The sequence below is a fragment of the Scyliorhinus canicula genome, chromosome 6 (genome assembly GCF_902713615.1).
Source record: "Scyliorhinus canicula chromosome 6, sScyCan1.1, whole genome shotgun sequence".
Taxonomy (NCBI): Eukaryota; Metazoa; Chordata; class Chondrichthyes; order Carcharhiniformes; family Scyliorhinidae; genus Scyliorhinus; species Scyliorhinus canicula.
In genome coordinates, this window is record NC_052151.1 from 171,586,328 (window position 1) to 171,603,957 (window position 17,630).

The window sequence follows — 17,630 nt, forward strand, 5'->3', positions numbered from 1 at the left end:
AAATAGGTTTTTTTTGCTCAATTTTAAACGCTGGAACATTCAATCAATCAAATTAGTCATACAACGGTTTTCTGTGATCAATAAATTTATTGTGTTCTAATACTGTTTTATTATTTTAAGTTATAGAAAATTCACATACTTAAAGTTGAAGAACATTTTAGTTGCACATTCTGGCTCAATGAGTTTTATTCAAGTGGATTCAAATACTGTGGGAGCCAGCGACCTCCTTAAGTATCCAGCATACATGTCCAAAGTGGTGGGGATGAGGGTGGAGCCATGCCAATGTCCAATGTGGTGGGGATGAGGGTGAAGCCATGCCCAAAAGTGGCGGTCTTCGGGGTATCAGACCAGCCAGTTCTATTCCAGGGGAAGAGGGCGGATGCCCTTGCCTCCTTGATCGCCTGCCATAGAATCCTGTTCGGCTGGCGGTCAGCAGCACCACCTAAAGCTGCAGACTGGCTGTCCGACCTCTCAGAATCTCTCCAAATAGAGAAAATCAAATTCGCCATCCGAGGGTCAGACGATGGCTTCCACAGAACATGGGAGCCATTCCGGGACCTGTTTGTGGCCAACGAACAAGCAGAAGAATAGACAGGTAGCCAAGAATCAGGGGAAAGTAGCTAAGGCGGAGGGGAGGGGGGGGGGGGCAGGGGAAACAACAGCAGCTATACCTAAGAGAAAAGAAAGGCGAACCACAGGAGAAGGGGAGGTGAGGGGTGGAAGAGGGAGGAGACAGGGAACAATAGAGGGGAACCAGCGAGGTGGGGGTGGGGAGGCAAGGGAATGACAGCCGGAAGGGGGGCACGTGAAACAATAACAAACTTGGCATCTACAGGAGCAGAGAACAAGGAAAATCCGGGCGAAAGATGGGACGAACGGCTGAAGCGGAGGTGATCGCAAGACAATGGCTGCGTAAACCGTCCGGGAGAAGTAAGCGACAACACCAACACGAGATCCATTCGCGTATTGCCTTCTGTAATTTTTTCCCCGATGCCCAAATGTATATGTACCCCCCAGACAAACAGATGTCTATTTATGTGCTAAAAACAATACTGCCAATTGTAGAGCTGCTGTTGTTGAGGTAGCACATAATACCCTACTAGTTATTTTATTCTAACTTTTTTTGTTGTTTTTATTTTTTGTGCGTGTTCCCTTCTCTTCTATATGAAATGAAAATGGCTTATTGTCACGAGTAGGCTTCAATGAAGTTACTGTGAAAAGCCCCTAGTCGCCACATTCCGGCACCTGTCCGGGGAGGCTGGTACGGGAATCGAACCGTGCTGCTGGCCTGCTTTAAAAGTCAGCAATTTAGCCTGGTGAGCTAAACCAGCCATATATATATATATATTAGCACTGCTGCCTCATGGCTCCGATGTCCCAGGTTCAATCCCAGCTCTGGGTCATTGTCCGTGTGCAGTTTGCACATTCTCCCTGTGTTTGCGTGGGTTTCGCCCCACAACCCAAAGATGTGCAGGGTAGGTGGATTGGCCATGCTAAATTGCCCCTTAATTGGAAATAATTAATTGAGTAGTCTAAATTTATTTTTTAAAAGTATCCAGCGCACTAACTCAGTTGCAGACAGGCAATACTTACTGAGAGAAACAACGAAGACAAATTATTTCACTAAGTTGTTCGCAGGTGCGCCTAACATATGGGAAGCCAGAAATTCACAAGGGGGATGGCAAGGGGGGGGGGGGGGGTTCTTTTGCAACCAGAAAATGTAGGGGGTCAGTCTGGCTACAGCAAAACAGTGGAACACTACACTTCATAGGCAAATCAATGTTCAGTGCCTGCGGTTGGGAGAACCCAATGGTGGTTAATTATATTGCAGGAAAAAAAAAACTGGGTAGGGATACAGCAAGGATCCAGATTAAGCGGAACAGCAAAGGTTAAGGATTAAGTACAAGGAGGAGCAGTGGTGGCAAGCAAGTGTTGCACTGCATATTTCTCATTCAGCTCAAAGTATTGGGCTAATAGGGTGAGCAAGAAGACACCACTCATCAAGGCAGGTGGTAGTGGTCGTCAATGACCGTTCCTCAACTCCCAGGATGATAGAACAATAAGTGATCTGTGCGGTTCACAAACTTCACATTTAATGAATGGAATGTTTTTAGGGTTGTTTTAGGTGGTGTTTCAAGAGCCATAGGAGTCTCACCTACTTACCACCCATTGTGCCCTGGGGAAATAAACAATACATGAAAATTGCACTGTCCTCACACGTCACTGCCAGAGGGATAACTCACAATGACTAAGTGTGGTCCAAATGGCAGGGATGGACTGGAGGGCTGGCTGTAGCAGGGGGGACATAATTATTTTAATGCTTCTTTGGGCAAATACAGTCTCATGTCACAGATTGTTGACTCCAATTACAGCAGGGGTACTGGAATCTGTACATTCGTAATACTGATATCATCCTGCTCTAATCTTGCTTCCTGAGTTTACCTTTCCTGCATTCCTCTGCTTCAGACTCTTCTTACTCCATAAGAATAGGGCATAAAGGAATTCTGATTATGAAACTCAGTTAACCTCTAATGGATTACCTCAATTTTGTTTGGCAGCCCAACAGGACTGGGTGCAAGGAAGGATGAGGAGCCCTCAAGCACTGTCGATACATTTTTTTTTAAGTGGTCTAAATATGAGCAACTGTTAGGTTCCCCAACTTTGAGGTCCTGCTTATTCTCTTTTCTACTCCCAAAAATCTGCCTGAAGGACCTCAACTCTCTTCCTACCTATGTTTTTGGTATTGAAATGGACCTCGACAGTTTGAATTCTCCCTCCCCCTCCATGTTCCAGTTGCTCAGTTAAATCCTGGATCCTGCCATCAGGGAGGCAACATACCAACCTTGGTTCATGCCTACATCCATACCCCTAATCATGTAATCTGCTATCTTCCTCATGTCTCCATCCCACGTACAGCTGAGCCACCCATGATGCTGTGGATTTGGCTCTTGCTACAATCCCCAGAGGAATCTTCACTTTCACCAATATTCAGAACTGTTAGAGAGGGACTCCTGCCTTGTATTCCTAGTCTGTCTGGTGGACACCTATTCCCTCTTTTCTTGCACACCCTTAAGCTGTGGGGTGAACACACCAGAGTCTACCCACACAGTGCTCAGCCTTGCGGATATGCCAGCTGCTGCTCATATTCTGAACCCTGAATTAAAGCTCCTCCAGCTAATTACACTTCCTGCACATAATAGTGACATGAAGACCAAGGAATGCCCACGAGTTCTCACACAGCACAGGATGTGTATTGAACCAATCCTCTTTTGATCTTTCATGCAGTTTACCTGCTTGAAATTAAATTTAAAGGGGTGTCAGACTAGTTTGCAAAGCAATACACTGCTCTATATATCTTTAATTTCCAGAACTGTACTTTATGAATAAAAATTCCAGACTTGGCAGATCTGGGGGCTATCCTTCAGTATAAATTAGGCAATGTTTCCTGGATTCTTATACGCTGCTACATTCACCATAACCTCAGTATTGAAAGAAGTCATACTGAGCAGTTGGAGGAGCAAAAATAACCTGATTAAGCAAGACAGTCAAATAAATACCTTTGACAACCAAAGAGCCAGAGGGACGCATTTCCTAATATCCCCATGCAACCTTTCCATTATAAGTTATCCTTGTATTGCTCCTTGCAATAAATCACAACGAACATTTTCACTATCTGTCAGGTAGAATGTGGCTCTCCACTACACAGATTCTTCCCTGCCTCACAATTGAAGCTGTCTATGTACGACAGCGCCTGTTCCCATGTATTGTGCGACAAAATGCAAAGCATTTGCTACCATAATACTTTTTCCCTTTACTAAAAAAAAATGCATTTTGCGAAATTATCTAACCCGGCTTCAAAGAATGATAAAATATGCCGATGTGCTTTTGTATGGAGAGCTTTTGGTTTTAGCTTCACAATATTTATCATAAAGGGTACAACGGGTAATAAGACATATTTATTCTTGGCATTCAGGTGTATCAGTCACCATGAAGATGGGGAGGGCTTGTTGCAGATGGAGCCGAGTGAGATAGATTTCTCTCATGATCTACCTTAAATTGAGATCAGCCTCTATTCCCCAGCCTTTTCCCTAAAATAATAGTGCGCAAATAATACTGAAGTCATATTGATGGCCCAGGTTCCGCTGGCTTGAGTTTTCAATACAGGGCATTTTGCCAAAGCTTTTCATCAGGCACTCATCAGGACAATGACAAGAGAAACAACACTGAATACTGTCAAAAAGAGCGCTGATTGCTTGTTCTCTGTGCACATATATATACACACACACACACACACACACACACTAAACAAAGTAAGTGACAGCCATTCACTGCTTCATTCCCCAGGGCAATGCCTTGATCAAAGTCAAGCTGCATGGCTTAAATTTTAAAACAATGCATAGCAGTTAATGGTCAGTCACCCCGTGCAGCATGGTAGTGCAGTGGTTAGCAGTGCTGCATCATGGCACCGAGGGCCCAGGTTCGATCCCAGCCCTGGGTCACTGTCCATGTGGAGTTTGCACGTTCTCCTCTCATCTGCCTAGGTCTCACCCCACAACCTAAAGATGTGCCAGGTAGATGAATTGGCAACCCTAAAATTGCCCCTTAATTGGAAAAATTAGAAAAAACTGTCAGTCACCATTAACTGGTGCATCCTCCATGGCAATACCTCTACCAAGCAAGAGTCCACTTGCCAACCAATCAGCAGTCTCTTTATATGGTATAAAGTTATTTCCCCTGACAGTGGTACTCTTGCCCCTGTTCTGATGCGTAAAAACAAAATGTATTTTTTCAGCAATATTCAAGTTCTGTACTACCAAATGATCAATATAATGTATTTTCTTTTCTTTTAATGTACTAAATGATCGGTTTGAGCTGCTCGCAGAAAAATACTTTTCACTATATCTCGGTACACATGGCAATAAACAATACCAATCCAAGAATTAATAGTGGCATCACTATTGAAAAAGTGCCATATATGAATTGTCCACACGAGGGCATCTGTAAGCAAAAACCATAGCTCATTGCCCATCAGATGAAGGCACCACGTAAAAATAGCAGCAAGTTAACATTTTAGGCAATCGTCCTTCATAGAACATAGAACGATACAGCGCAGTACAGGCCCTTCGGCCCTCGATGTTGCACCGACATGGAAAAAAAAACTAAAGGCCATCTAACCTACACTATGCCCTTATCATCCATATGCTTATCCAATAAACTTTTAAATGCCCTCAATGTTGGCGAGTTCACTACTGTTGCAGGTAGGGCATTCCACGGCCTCACCACTCTTTGCGTAAAAAACCCACCTCTGACCTCTGTCCTATATATATTACCCCTCAATTTAAGGCTATGTCCCCTCGTGCTAGCCACCCCCATCCGCGGGAGAAGGCTCTCGCTGTCCACCTTATCTAACCCTCGGATCATTTTGTATGCCTCTATTAAGTCACCTCTTAACCTTCTTCTCTCTAACGAAAACAACCTCAAGTCCATCAGCCTTTCCTCATAAGATTTTCCCTCCATACCAGGCAACATCCTGGTAAATCTCCTCTGCACCCGTTCCAAAGCTTCCACGTCCTTCCTATAATGAGGCAACCAGAACTGTACGCAATACTCCAAATGCGGCCGTACTAGAGTTTTGTACAACTGCAACATGACCTCATGGCTCCGGAACTCAATCCCTCTACCAATAAAGGCCAACACACCATAGGCCTTCTTCACAACCCTATCAACCTGGGTGGCAACTTTCAGGGATCTATGTACATGGACACCGAGATCCCTCTGCTCATCCACACTACCAAGAATTTTACCATTAGCCAAATATTCCGCATTCCTCTTATTCTTTCCAAAGTGAATCACCTCACACTTCTCCACATTAAACTCCATTTGCCACCTCTCAGCCCAGCTCTGCAGCTTATCTATGTCCCTCTGTAACCTGCAACATCCTTCCGCACAGTCTACAACTCCACTGACTTTAGTGTCGTCTGCAAATTTACTCACCCATCCTTCTGCGCCCTCCTCTAGGTCATTTATAAAAATGACAAACAGCAACGGCCCCAGAACAGATCCTTGTGGTACGCCACTCGTAACTGAACTCCATTCTGAACATTTCCCATCAACTACCACTCTCTGTCTTCTTTCAACTAGCCAATTTCTGATCCACATCTCTAAATCACCTTCAATCCCCAGCCTCCGTATTTTCTGCAATAGCCGACCGTGGGGAACCTTATCAAACGCTTTACTGAAATCCATATACACCACATCAACTGCTCTACCCTCGTCTACCTGTTCAGTCACCTTCTCAAAGAACTCGATAAGGTTTGTGAGGCATGACCTACCCTTCACAAAACCATGCTGACTATCCCTAATCATATTATTCCTATCTAGATGCTTATAAATCGTATCTTTTATAATCCTCTCCAAGACCTTACCCACCACAGACGTTAGGCTCACTGGCCTATAGTTACCGGGGTTATCTCTACTCCCCTTCTTGAACAAAGGGACCACATTTGCTATCCTCCAGTCCTCTGGCACTATTCCTGTAGCCAATGATGACCTAAAAAATCAAAGCCAAAGGCTCAGCAATCTCTTCCCTGGCTTCCCAGAGAATCCTAGGATAAATCCCATCCGGCCCCAGGGACTTATCTATTTTCACCTTGTCCAGAATTGCCAACACTTCTTCCCTACGCACCTCAATGCCATCTATTCTAATAGCCTGGGTCTCAGCATTCTCCTCCACAATATTATCTTTTTCTTGAGTGAATACTGACAAAAAGTATTCATTTAGTATCTCGCTTATCTCCTCAGCCTCCACACACAACTTCCCACCACTGTCCTTGACTGGCCCTACTCTTACCCTAGTCATTCTTTTATTCCTGACATACCTATAGAAAGCTTTTGGGTTTTCCTTGATCCTACCTGCCAAAGACTTCTCATGTCCCCTCCTTGCTCGTCTCAGCTCTCTCTTTAGATCCTTCCTCGCTTCCTTGTAACTATCAAGCGCCCCAACTGAAACTTCATGCCTCATTTTCACATAGGCCTCCTTCTTCCTCTTAACAAGAGATTCCACTTCTTTGGTAAACCACGGTTCCCTCGCTCGACCCCTTCCTCCCTGCCTGACTGGTACGTACTTATCAAGAACATGCAATAGCTGTTCCTTGAACAAGCTCCACATATCCAGTGTGCCCAACCCTTGCAGCCTACTTCTCCAACCAACACATCCTAAGTCATGTCTAATGGCATCATAATTGCCCTCCCCCCAGCTATAACTCTTGCCCTGCGGGGTATACTTATCCCTTTCCATCACTAACGTAAAGGTCACCGAATTGTGGTCACTGTTTCCAAAGTGCTCACCTACCTCTAGATCTAACACCTGGCCTGGTTCATTACCCAAAACCAAATCCAATGTGGCCTCGCCTCTTGTTGGCCTGTCAACATATTGTGTCAGGAAACCCTCCTGCACACATTGTACAAAGAACGACCCATCTAATGTACTCGAACTATATCTTTTCCAGTCAATATTTGGAAAGTTAAAGTCTCCCATAACAACTACCCTGTTACTTTCGCTCTTTTCCAGAATCATCTCCGCCATCCTTTCCTCTACATCCCTAGAACTATTAGGTGGCCTATAGAAAACTCCCAACAGGGTGACCTCTCCTTTCCTGTTTCTAACCTCAGCCCATACTACCTCAGAAAAAGAGTCCCCATCTAGCATCCTTTCCGCCACCGTAATACTGTCCTTGACTAGCAGCGCCACACCTCCCCCTCTTTTGCCCCCTTCTCTGAGCTTACTAAAACACCTAAACCCCGGAACCTGCAACAACCATTCCTGTCCCTGCTCTATCCATGTCTCTGAAATGGCCACAACGTCGAAGTCCCAGGTACCCACCCATGCTGCCTGTTCCCCTACCTTATTTCGTATACTCCTGGCATTGAAGTAGACACACTTCAAACCCCTTACCTGAACACTGGCACCCTCCTGCGAAGTCAAATCTGTGCTCCTGACCTCTATACTCTCAATCTCCTGTACCCCAAAACTACAATCCAGGTTCCCATGCCCCTGCTGAATTAGTTTAAACCCCCCCAAAGAGCACTAACAAATCTCCCCCCCAGGATATTGGTGCCCCTCAGGTTCAGATGTAGACCATCCTGTCTATAGAGGTCCCACCTTCCCCAGAAAGAGCCCCAGTTATCCAGAAATCTGAATCCCTCCCGCCTGCACCATCCCTGTAGCCACGTGTTTAATTGCTCTCTCTCCCTATTCCTCATCTCACTATCACGTGGGCCATCTATCATCAGGACCAGAAAACATTAAAGATGGCCAGCTTGTAAAAATCAACAGTGTGAGGTATGAGGAAGGGTGTACACAAGAGATGAGAAATAAATCCCCTTTGCAGAATCTCTAGATGGGTTACTGCTTGCTGCCCCAACTTTTACAGCACTGTGAGGGTTAGCTGATCCTGTTGTTGTGTATTACACTAACACATGCTCAACTACAGGCAGCCCATTATTGTACTTTATTTACACCTCGTTGATAGAAGGGACAGTATAATAAAGGGACTTGGCTATTACAATATCACCTTGACCACTGAAAAGCAGCAACAAACGAGGCCTGGTTTTCTGGATTAGTATCGGGCAGCACGGTAGCATGGTGGTTAGCATAAATGCTTCACAGCTCCAGGGTCCCAGGTTCGATTCCCGGCTGGGTCACTGTCTGTGCAGAGTCTGCACGTCCTCCCAGTGTGTGCGTGGGTTTCCTCCGGGTGCTCCGGTTTCCTCCCACAGTTCAAAGATGTGCGGGTTAGGTGGATTGGCCATGCTAAATTGCCCGTAGTGTCCTAAAAAGTAAGGTTAAGGGGTGGGGCAGTTGTTGGGTTACGGGTATAGGGTGGATACGTGGGTTTGAGTAGGGTGATCATGGCTCGGCACAACATCGAGGGCCGAAGGACCTGTTCTGTGCTGTACTGTTCTATGTTCTATGTTCTAGTACACTCACACTATGCAAGTCTCCTGGGGAAATGAAGAGCCGTACTCACGCTTGCTGCTTTAACACTTAATCCAGGTCCTGGGGTGATGGTTCTATGCAATGTCACTCCATGGCTGGTGAACAAGGTCTTTGGGGATCCTCCTGCCACTGGCTGGGACTTTCTCCCTCACCATGCCCTCTTCCAGCAGGACTTCCCAGTGAGGTTCGAGAGAACCTGCAGCTGCAGTTCCTCAGCATTTCTAACATTTCCCCAAAGTTTAATCAGGAACCACATGCAATCATTTAAATTGTGCTCTGCAAATAGGCAGGTGAGCTGGGTAGATCAGATCAGGTGGGAAACTCAGATTCTAATGAGGCATGGAGTTAAATAAACTGATGGTTTCCAGGGCAACACAGGTGGTTTGCCTGATGAAAACCACATGCATAAAAATGTCACCATGACACATTCAGATAACCAACTCTACCCGTGTCCTACCTTAATAATAATGTAGAAGCCTCAGACCCAATGTAAAAACCTCAGACCCAAGAGTGTTCCCTCGCTGCATGAAGCTAGGATATTTTCATTTGGCATGTCCAGTGACACTGGTGAATACAATTTGCAAGACAAGCTAAGTGGCTCCACAGGCAGAATGCTGAAGCATGCTTCGCCACTGGCACCATTCAGCTGCGAAAGATGAATGTGCTCATCTTTTATTTCAAAAGCACCATCAACACAAAAGCATGTTTGTGTAAGAGGGAGGGATAGGGATATACATGACACATTGGGGCTGCTGAAAAAAAGAACAAGAGATGTGACAAGGAAGATGTGGGGATTTGTGATGATTGTCCCTTTAAAGGCAACTCAGCAGAAGAGGATCACCTGGCTTGGGGAACCAATTGGGAAGAGAGTGGTGATCAACCCAGAGGGTGGAGTCCTCTCTGGGGCAGAAGACATCCAGGCACAAGGGCAACCGGGTGGGCTGCTCAAGGGAAACCAGGTGGGCTGCTGGCCTCTGTACAATTTTTCTTAAAAAACAAACATCTTTTGTGGTTCTGATGAAGTCTGCGAATGTGCATATTATAGAAGAGAAATAGTTAGAAAATAAATAGGTAGATGAAAGTGCTGAGAGAAATTAGCACGATTTACAGGTTGCAAAAACGTCAAAAGTGGCCTGGGTACATGTTCCTCCTACTTGTACCACTGCTGCCTCATTGTTGAACATGATATCGCCACAAAACAGAGGTGTCTTGTTCTTTCACTATAAGCCCATCATCATCAAATTTGCATGCAGTCATGAACAACCTGCATTTTGTGGGGGGGGGGGGGGGGGGGTTGCGGAATCAACATCCTTTAGTGAAAAAGCAAAGGCCAGAAAGTAAAAATCAGAATCAGAGACAGTGCAACAAAAGGTCGCCATTCAGCCAATGGTAGCATGTGGCGTAATGGTTAGCACTGTGACTGCAGCACTGAGGACCTGGGTTCGAATCCCGGCCCTGGGTCACTGTCAGTGTGAAGTTTGCACATTCACCTCACAACCCAAAGATGTGCAGGTTAGGATTGACCACACTAAATTGCCCCTTAATTGGAAAAAGAAAAATATTTGGCAACTCAAATTAAAAAAAAAATTTTTTTTTAAAAAGGTAGCCATTCAGCCCATTGAGTCCTTGCTGGTTCTCTTTGAGCATTCTAATTAATTCCAGTCCCCGGCTCTGCACCCTTTCTCCTGCAAGTTTATTTCTCTCCAGGACCCATCCAATTTCCTTTGGAAATCATCCATCATCACCTGGGCAGCAAAATTCCATATAATTACCATTCGCAGCATTAAATGTTATTCCGCATATTCACCGTGTTTCACTTCGACAAAACCGTAAACGCGTCCCTTGGTTCTTGCACAAACAGCTAATGGGAACGGTTTTGTTTTTGTGTACCTTATATAAATCTGTCATAATTTTGCACAGCTCTATCAATCTTTCCTCAATCTCCTTTGCTCTCAGGAGAACAATCCAAATTCTCCACCCTAATCTTGTAGTTAAAATCCCTGATTCCTGGAACCATTGTGGTAAAGGGTGTCGTCGGGAAATGGGAGCAATTATTTAATTGCGGCCTCACCAGAGCTTTATACAGGTCGAGCATTACCTCCCCGCTTTTATGACTCCCAAGATCCCATACACTTTGCCAACTATCATGTCCTACCAACTTTACAGTTCTATGCACGAGCCCACGGTCCTTGTTCCTGTACCTTTTTAAGAACTGAGTAATTTTGTCTATATTGCTTCTCTCCTTTAGCCAAAGTGCATCACCTCACTTTTCTTTGCATTAAATTCTGACTTGTCTGTCCATTTTACTTGCCCACCTATATATGTCCTGTTTTAGACAATTGGCATCATCCCCAACTGTCAGCCATATTTCCAAGTATGCAATCATTGGCAAATTTTGGAACTTTACTTTGCATTCCAATATACAAGTCAAAAAACCACTGGCACTGAACCTTGGCGAACACCAGTCTACCATTTTCCAGTCTGAAAAACATCCACTCACTGTTCCTGTTCTTATCCAGTTCTTGATCCAAGCTGACGCAGATGGCTATTATATGAGGCATAATTTGGTTAACCAGTCTTTTATGTGAAATGCTTTCTTTAAATTCATACAGCCAGTGTCCATTGCTTTCCCTTCATCAATCTTCTCCATTACTTCATCAAAAGATTCAATTAAATTCATGGGCACAATCTTTCTTTTACAATCCGTGCTGGCTCTCCTTACTGACCCAAACTTCTCCAACTGCTCGTTGATATTTTGTTTTGCCCAACTATGGTTACAAAACCTGACCCACCACTGACACTAAACTGACCGATCTGTAGTTGTTAGGAATGTCCTTACACCATCTTGAACATTTGCCATTCTTTGATCCTTTGGCAACTCCACTGTACCTGGGGAAGTGCGGAAGATTATGGTCAACCTTTCCAGTCCGTCCTTCGTACCAATGTTCATCTAGTTCATTATCTCTACCATCTTCCATTTCTACTGATATCCTGTCAACACCAATGCAAAGTATCATGAAGTATTCCAGCCTTGACTTGCACTTCCAAGCATGCATGACCTTCTTTATCCCCAATAGGTCCCATGCTGTCTCTTGCAACCTGCTTATTATTTATGACTAGATTTTTAAGTTCCCTTTTATGCTAACTCCAATGTTAGTCCAAACCTTATGATCCAACGAGCACTTTTACCCAAGTACTGCCCCACATTGTCCATTTGTTCCATTTCATTCCCCAGCACCAGATCCAACAATGCCTCCCTCCTCATTGGACCGAGAACATACTGCTAAAGGAAGTTCTCCTGAACACATTTAATAAATTCCTTCCACCCCCCACCCCCTTTCCATTCCTTAGCCATTATTCCAACATTATCCCAATTGACCTTGGGTAATTAAAGTCTCCCAACATCACCATTCATAGTTCTTAGATATGCGACTTCCCTGCAGATTATGCTCTTATATCTGTCTCTCACTATTTGCAGGTTAATAGAATCTCCCCAGTAGCATTATAATTCCAGTCTTACTTCTCAATTCTAACTAAATGGATTCTGTCTTTTCCTCCTCATGGACATCCCCTCAATTTCTTCCCTAATTAGTACTTCTACCCCACCTCCCTTTCTTCCTCTTCCCTATATTTTCTGAACACTTCATATCCTCAATTCGATCAAATGTTTAGTCTCAGAAGAAAACTGGAGATGAGCAGTTAAATCTAAATTTTAATTCTGTACAAATATGGTATGTGGGTAGATCCAAGGAACAGCTTAATTACAAGAGAAAAATCTTTGAAATTAACAGTACAGTATAATAGAAAATTTGACTAATTTTTAAACTATATTAAAGCTATAAAAATGAAAAATATTGAGCACAATTAGAACAAATTAACATGTATGCAATTTCCTGCATTGCTTTAATGCATTTTGATTGCACTACTATAGCCCAGCTCATCAGATGCTACAGGTTAAAATAGATTTGAAAAGATTGATGCAATACAGACATGAGTATACTTCAGAAGCATCATGTTTTTCTCAAACTATTGGAAGAATTTCCCAAAAACTACAAAGAAAAAAGACTCCTCAAAGACAAAACACACAACTGGAAGTCAGACAGAATTTACATAATAGCAGAGCTCAGGAAAAATTTGATTTTAAAGCTCTCCACAAATAAAATGCAGTGGAGACCATTCAATGATACTTTCCTTGAACACTGGAACCCCTCAACATGAGAACCGATGTTACATTGCAGACCAGAAAACTCTAGTCCCAGTGATGACTGACCTTTGAACTTGATCTTTACCCAAATTCAAAGAAAGGCCATTTTCCCCCGTATTAACTAGACAGATGATGGACGTTATTTATGTGGAAAGTGGGAAGTAAAGAAATTGTGGCTAGTCACAACACAACCTGGAAAATGGTCACCTTTAAATCAACTGTGAGCCCATTCTGGAAGGCTCCAAAGAAGGAAATAGGAACAAAATAAATTGGAGTTTTAGGAAGTTCAAGTAAAATGTGTGTGCACTTTATGAGTCAAGTCTGTTTTGCCAGGTAAATATAGGAGAAGGCTGATGCACTTGCTACTTGGTTTGGTCCATTCATTACTTTGCCTGAAAGAAGTTTAGTCCAAACAGTATGTGTGCATATCTACAAGTCTGCCAAAAACAGTGGTTCACCTTTAAATTTAGAATATTAGTCAACCCCTGTGTTTTTGGAAAGTATTTTTGACGTTTAAAGGGTCGACTTTTACACAGTAATCTACAGCTAATACTTCTCAATGTAATTCTCTAAAATGTATTTTCAATAACATCTTAAAATTACTTAGGGAACGAAAGAACAGAGATGGAAAGTGGCACAGAACACGAGTGCCAGAATGCTTGTGCCATTTAGTGGCAGGGTACATGGTTGAAGTCAGAAGTTTCCAAGTGATAGATTTGCCGTATCTCTTGTGGCACAAGAGCAAGACGCCAATGTGCCATTTCTTTATAGCCAGTTTGTACAGAACATCGAGAGGGGCCTGAGAGCAGGACTACACTCTACTCCCAAAAGTGAGTGATGTGATAAAAGATAAAGAAATTTAATCTTTTTCTCTGCTTACTTATTAAGACCATAATATATACGAGTACAACTACGCCATTCGGCCCATCGAGTCTGTTCCACAAGAATGAAGACTAGTCAATGAATCTGCTACAAAAAATAATTCTTCACACTTGGTAATAAATTCTCCCCCCCACCCAAAAAAAATAGAAAAATAAACACCTCCCTGCTTGATTGCCACAGGCAAATTTCAATGTCTCACACTTTTAGTGCGCCTGCATTCAGAGTATATTCTTTAAATGCTAGTTTTCAGATGCAAAAAGATCTGCATGGGTCTACCTGTCCTTTAACAAAATATTGAATACATTACACACATATATATATATATATATATATATATATATAGATAAATATATATATATATATATATATATATATATATATATATATATATATATATATAAACCCTGATAACTTGTTATATATATTACACAATATTTACAGAAGTAGAGAAAAAGTGTAAAAAAATTAAATTAACGACCAAATTTTCAGAAAAGCTCTTGCAAAAATATCTTTCTCTTCAGAGGTGAGGAAAAACACCAATTGTTAATGGAAACAACCTTAACCAACCCCAACAGCAATTATGTGGCAACTTTCAATCAGAAAAATTGAGATATTCAAATGATATTACCAAACCAATACTACTGAGATGTAGTTGTATGTTATTTACATCTATTTTATCTGTGCCCTCCATATTTGGAAGACCAGTCAATCCGTCCATGTATTGGGTGGACTGCAGGCGGGCGTGTCATTAACCCACTAATGCTCTTGCTTGAAGAATTATATGGCTGACATCCCAATTGTGGTCGGCTGGCTTTCCAAGTTGCATAATCTGTGAACGCAAAATGAGCAAATAGTCAATCTGTTAATACTCTTCTGCAACTTTTTCCTTATGATACTAATAGGTTACTGATTTATTGATTCATTGATTTATTGTTGTCTTTAGGTACTGATTGAGTGCATAGCTAAAGAATGGAATTATTCAAAAGACCACGACTGTGAAAAGATTGTTTCAGATAATGAATAAACCTTGAACTTTACAGTCGTCAGCAGAAATTCAAACATTTGTTTCAACAAATAGAATCCATTAATTAAGTAATTACAGCAAGGTTGATGGCTAGCCGTGGAGTAAGAATCCTCTGCTCGTGAGACAGCTCGCGTACTCACTAAATTATTCCTGTTGGATCCCTGTCAATCTTAAGCAATGGCCAATGTTTAATTAATAAATTGCCCTCTAAGTGACAGTCATCTGCTTGAACTAACCAGAGGGTCTCAGCTGAGAATTAGAAGCCAATGAGTAAATAAGGGATTAGACCACAGATAAGGATTCCCTTAAGATTAAGACCTCGTGGCCAAGGTGTGGCCCAGAATTTCTACCTTCGAGTTAAAAAATCATTCCATTCATTTATTTTTGATTTATTTTATGTTTTTTGATTAATGAACTCTTTGCCATGCATTTGAATATTTCGTTATTATGTTTTTGATTTAGTTCTTATGTAAAAAGGTCTGTTGAAGTGAATCATTTTCGACACCTCCAATCAACCGGACAATCGACACTTATTAGAAGATAGAATAAGTAATCCTACAATACTAATTCATCAACCAATGTGATACTCCACAAAAACTATAATTAAGTCTGTTGTATTTTATACTCCATAGAATATTTACTAAAATAGCGCATAATTTCACAATTGCCAATGTGCTACTTTGTCTTGCGGTGCACTGATATAAAAGTAAAACTTTAGTCAGAACGTTATGTTTCATTTCTATTTGCTTTAAAGGCAGCAAACAAAAAGCCAGTGGTCACCAAAGTCTTTGTTTCAATCCCTGATCCAGGGTATGTTAGCTGATCTCAGCCAAAGTTCTTTTGATAGCACCTTCCAAATCCATGGACTTACCACCAAGGGCAAGGACAGCAGACGCATGGGAACATCACCACCTGGAAATTACCTGAGCCACACACCATCCTAGCTTGAAAATATATCACTGTTCCTTCAGTGTCGCTGGGTCAAAATCCTGGAACTCCCTCCCTAACAGCACTGTAGGTGTACTTACACCACATGGACAGCAGTGGCTAAAATCAGCAGCTCACCACCACCTTATCCAGGGTAATTAGGAATGGACAACAAATGCCGGCCTTGCCAGTTATGTCCCATCCTGCAAAAGCATTTTTAAAAACTGGATGCCTTAATATGCAATGAGAAAATAAAGGCATCACTGCTCCTGCGTGCTACATGGTGAACTCCTTCTGAAAGTATTTGTGGATGTCAGGCAAGGACAGGATCAGGCTTGGCCTTGATATGTCAAATATCTTGGTGACCCTATTTCAGCTGACACATGAAATCACTTGGATGACGTATGGGAGAAGCTACCAGCAACTGTGAAAAAATATCCCAAGGAGATAACGGAAGAAGTGTGTATAAAAAGTTGTAAAGAATATTCTTGTAAAGTTGTAAAAAGTTATAAATAACGTAAAGAATATGAAGGTTAACTGAAAAGGTGCATGTAGTCCAATTAAACAAGTATTTTATACTTACTAGAATCAGATTCCACAACTGGTGCCAACTGCACTCTTTGGCCAGCAGATCCAACTTCTTTCTTAAGAAATGATGGTGTGTATCCTCCAGAGACATCAGTCCCAGTTGTATAAACTGAAAAAATAAAATCATAAAATGTTATAACTCATTAAGACAGTAAAAACTTCAATTTTACTTGAGGAACAAGCAGTTTAACTTCCCACTGTAATTATTTACAGGATCCTTTAAAAAACAGGTAATTTTCAGTGAAACATATGTGCACTAAAGTGAATGACAATGATTTGGGATTATTGTTGAAATTGAGCACTTGAGATAAAGTCTACTCTTAATTCATATAATAATAGAACAAATAGCACAGGAGGCAGCCGTCTGGTCCATGGCTGGCTGCTTTAAACAACAGCTGTGCTTAATCCAACACTTCTTACCTTTTGTTCCTCATCCTTAAGTGCCGGTACAACACAAGTTATTTATGGAATCAACCTCCACCATTTTTTCCAAGTAGAGCATTCCAGATCCCAATAAGTGAAAAAACCCTTTCATCTTCCCTTTTGATTGTTGCTCCCAAGAAGCACCTTCACTATCATAAAACCCCTACAGTGAAGGAGGCCATTCGGCCCATCAAGCTGCCCCAACCCTCCAATAGAACACACGGCCAAACCCACTCCCCCTCTCTCTCCTGCAACCCCACACATTGATCATGATCAATTCAACTAGCCTGCACATCATCAGACACCAAGGGGTAATATTTTAGCATGGCCAATCCACATAACCTACATATCTTTGGACTGTGGGTGGAAACTGGAGCACCCAGAGGAAACCCACACAGACACAGGGAGAATGTGCAAACTCCACACAGAGAGTGACCGAAGCCCAGAATCGAACCGGGTCCCTCGCGCTGGACAATATATCTGAAATTCTGACATTTTGCAGCAGCTAAAATGCCCCCAAGTTTATTGTTCAGTTCAGCATTTTGATCAACAAATCTCACACAAAATTTGACAGTCAGGCAAGT

General features: G+C 42.5%; 1 protein-coding gene across 4 annotated transcripts in view; it reads right to left on the bottom strand.

The window, feature by feature from the left end:
* Positions 1–12,692: 12,692 nt before the first annotated feature.
* Positions 12,693–17,630, bottom strand: part of mak (male germ cell-associated kinase) — a 74,850-nt gene continuing 69,912 nt past the window's right edge. For all 4 annotated transcript variants that reach the window (XM_038800438.1, XM_038800436.1, XM_038800437.1 and 1 more), the window contains 2 exons: positions 16,619–16,732; positions 12,693–14,913 (listed from right to left, as the gene is read on the bottom strand). In XM_038800438.1, coding sequence (XP_038656366.1) covers positions 14,759–14,913; positions 16,619–16,732 — 269 coding nt within the window. In that variant the 3' untranslated portion in view covers positions 12,693–14,758. The remainder of the gene's footprint in view (positions 14,914–16,618; positions 16,733–17,630) is intronic.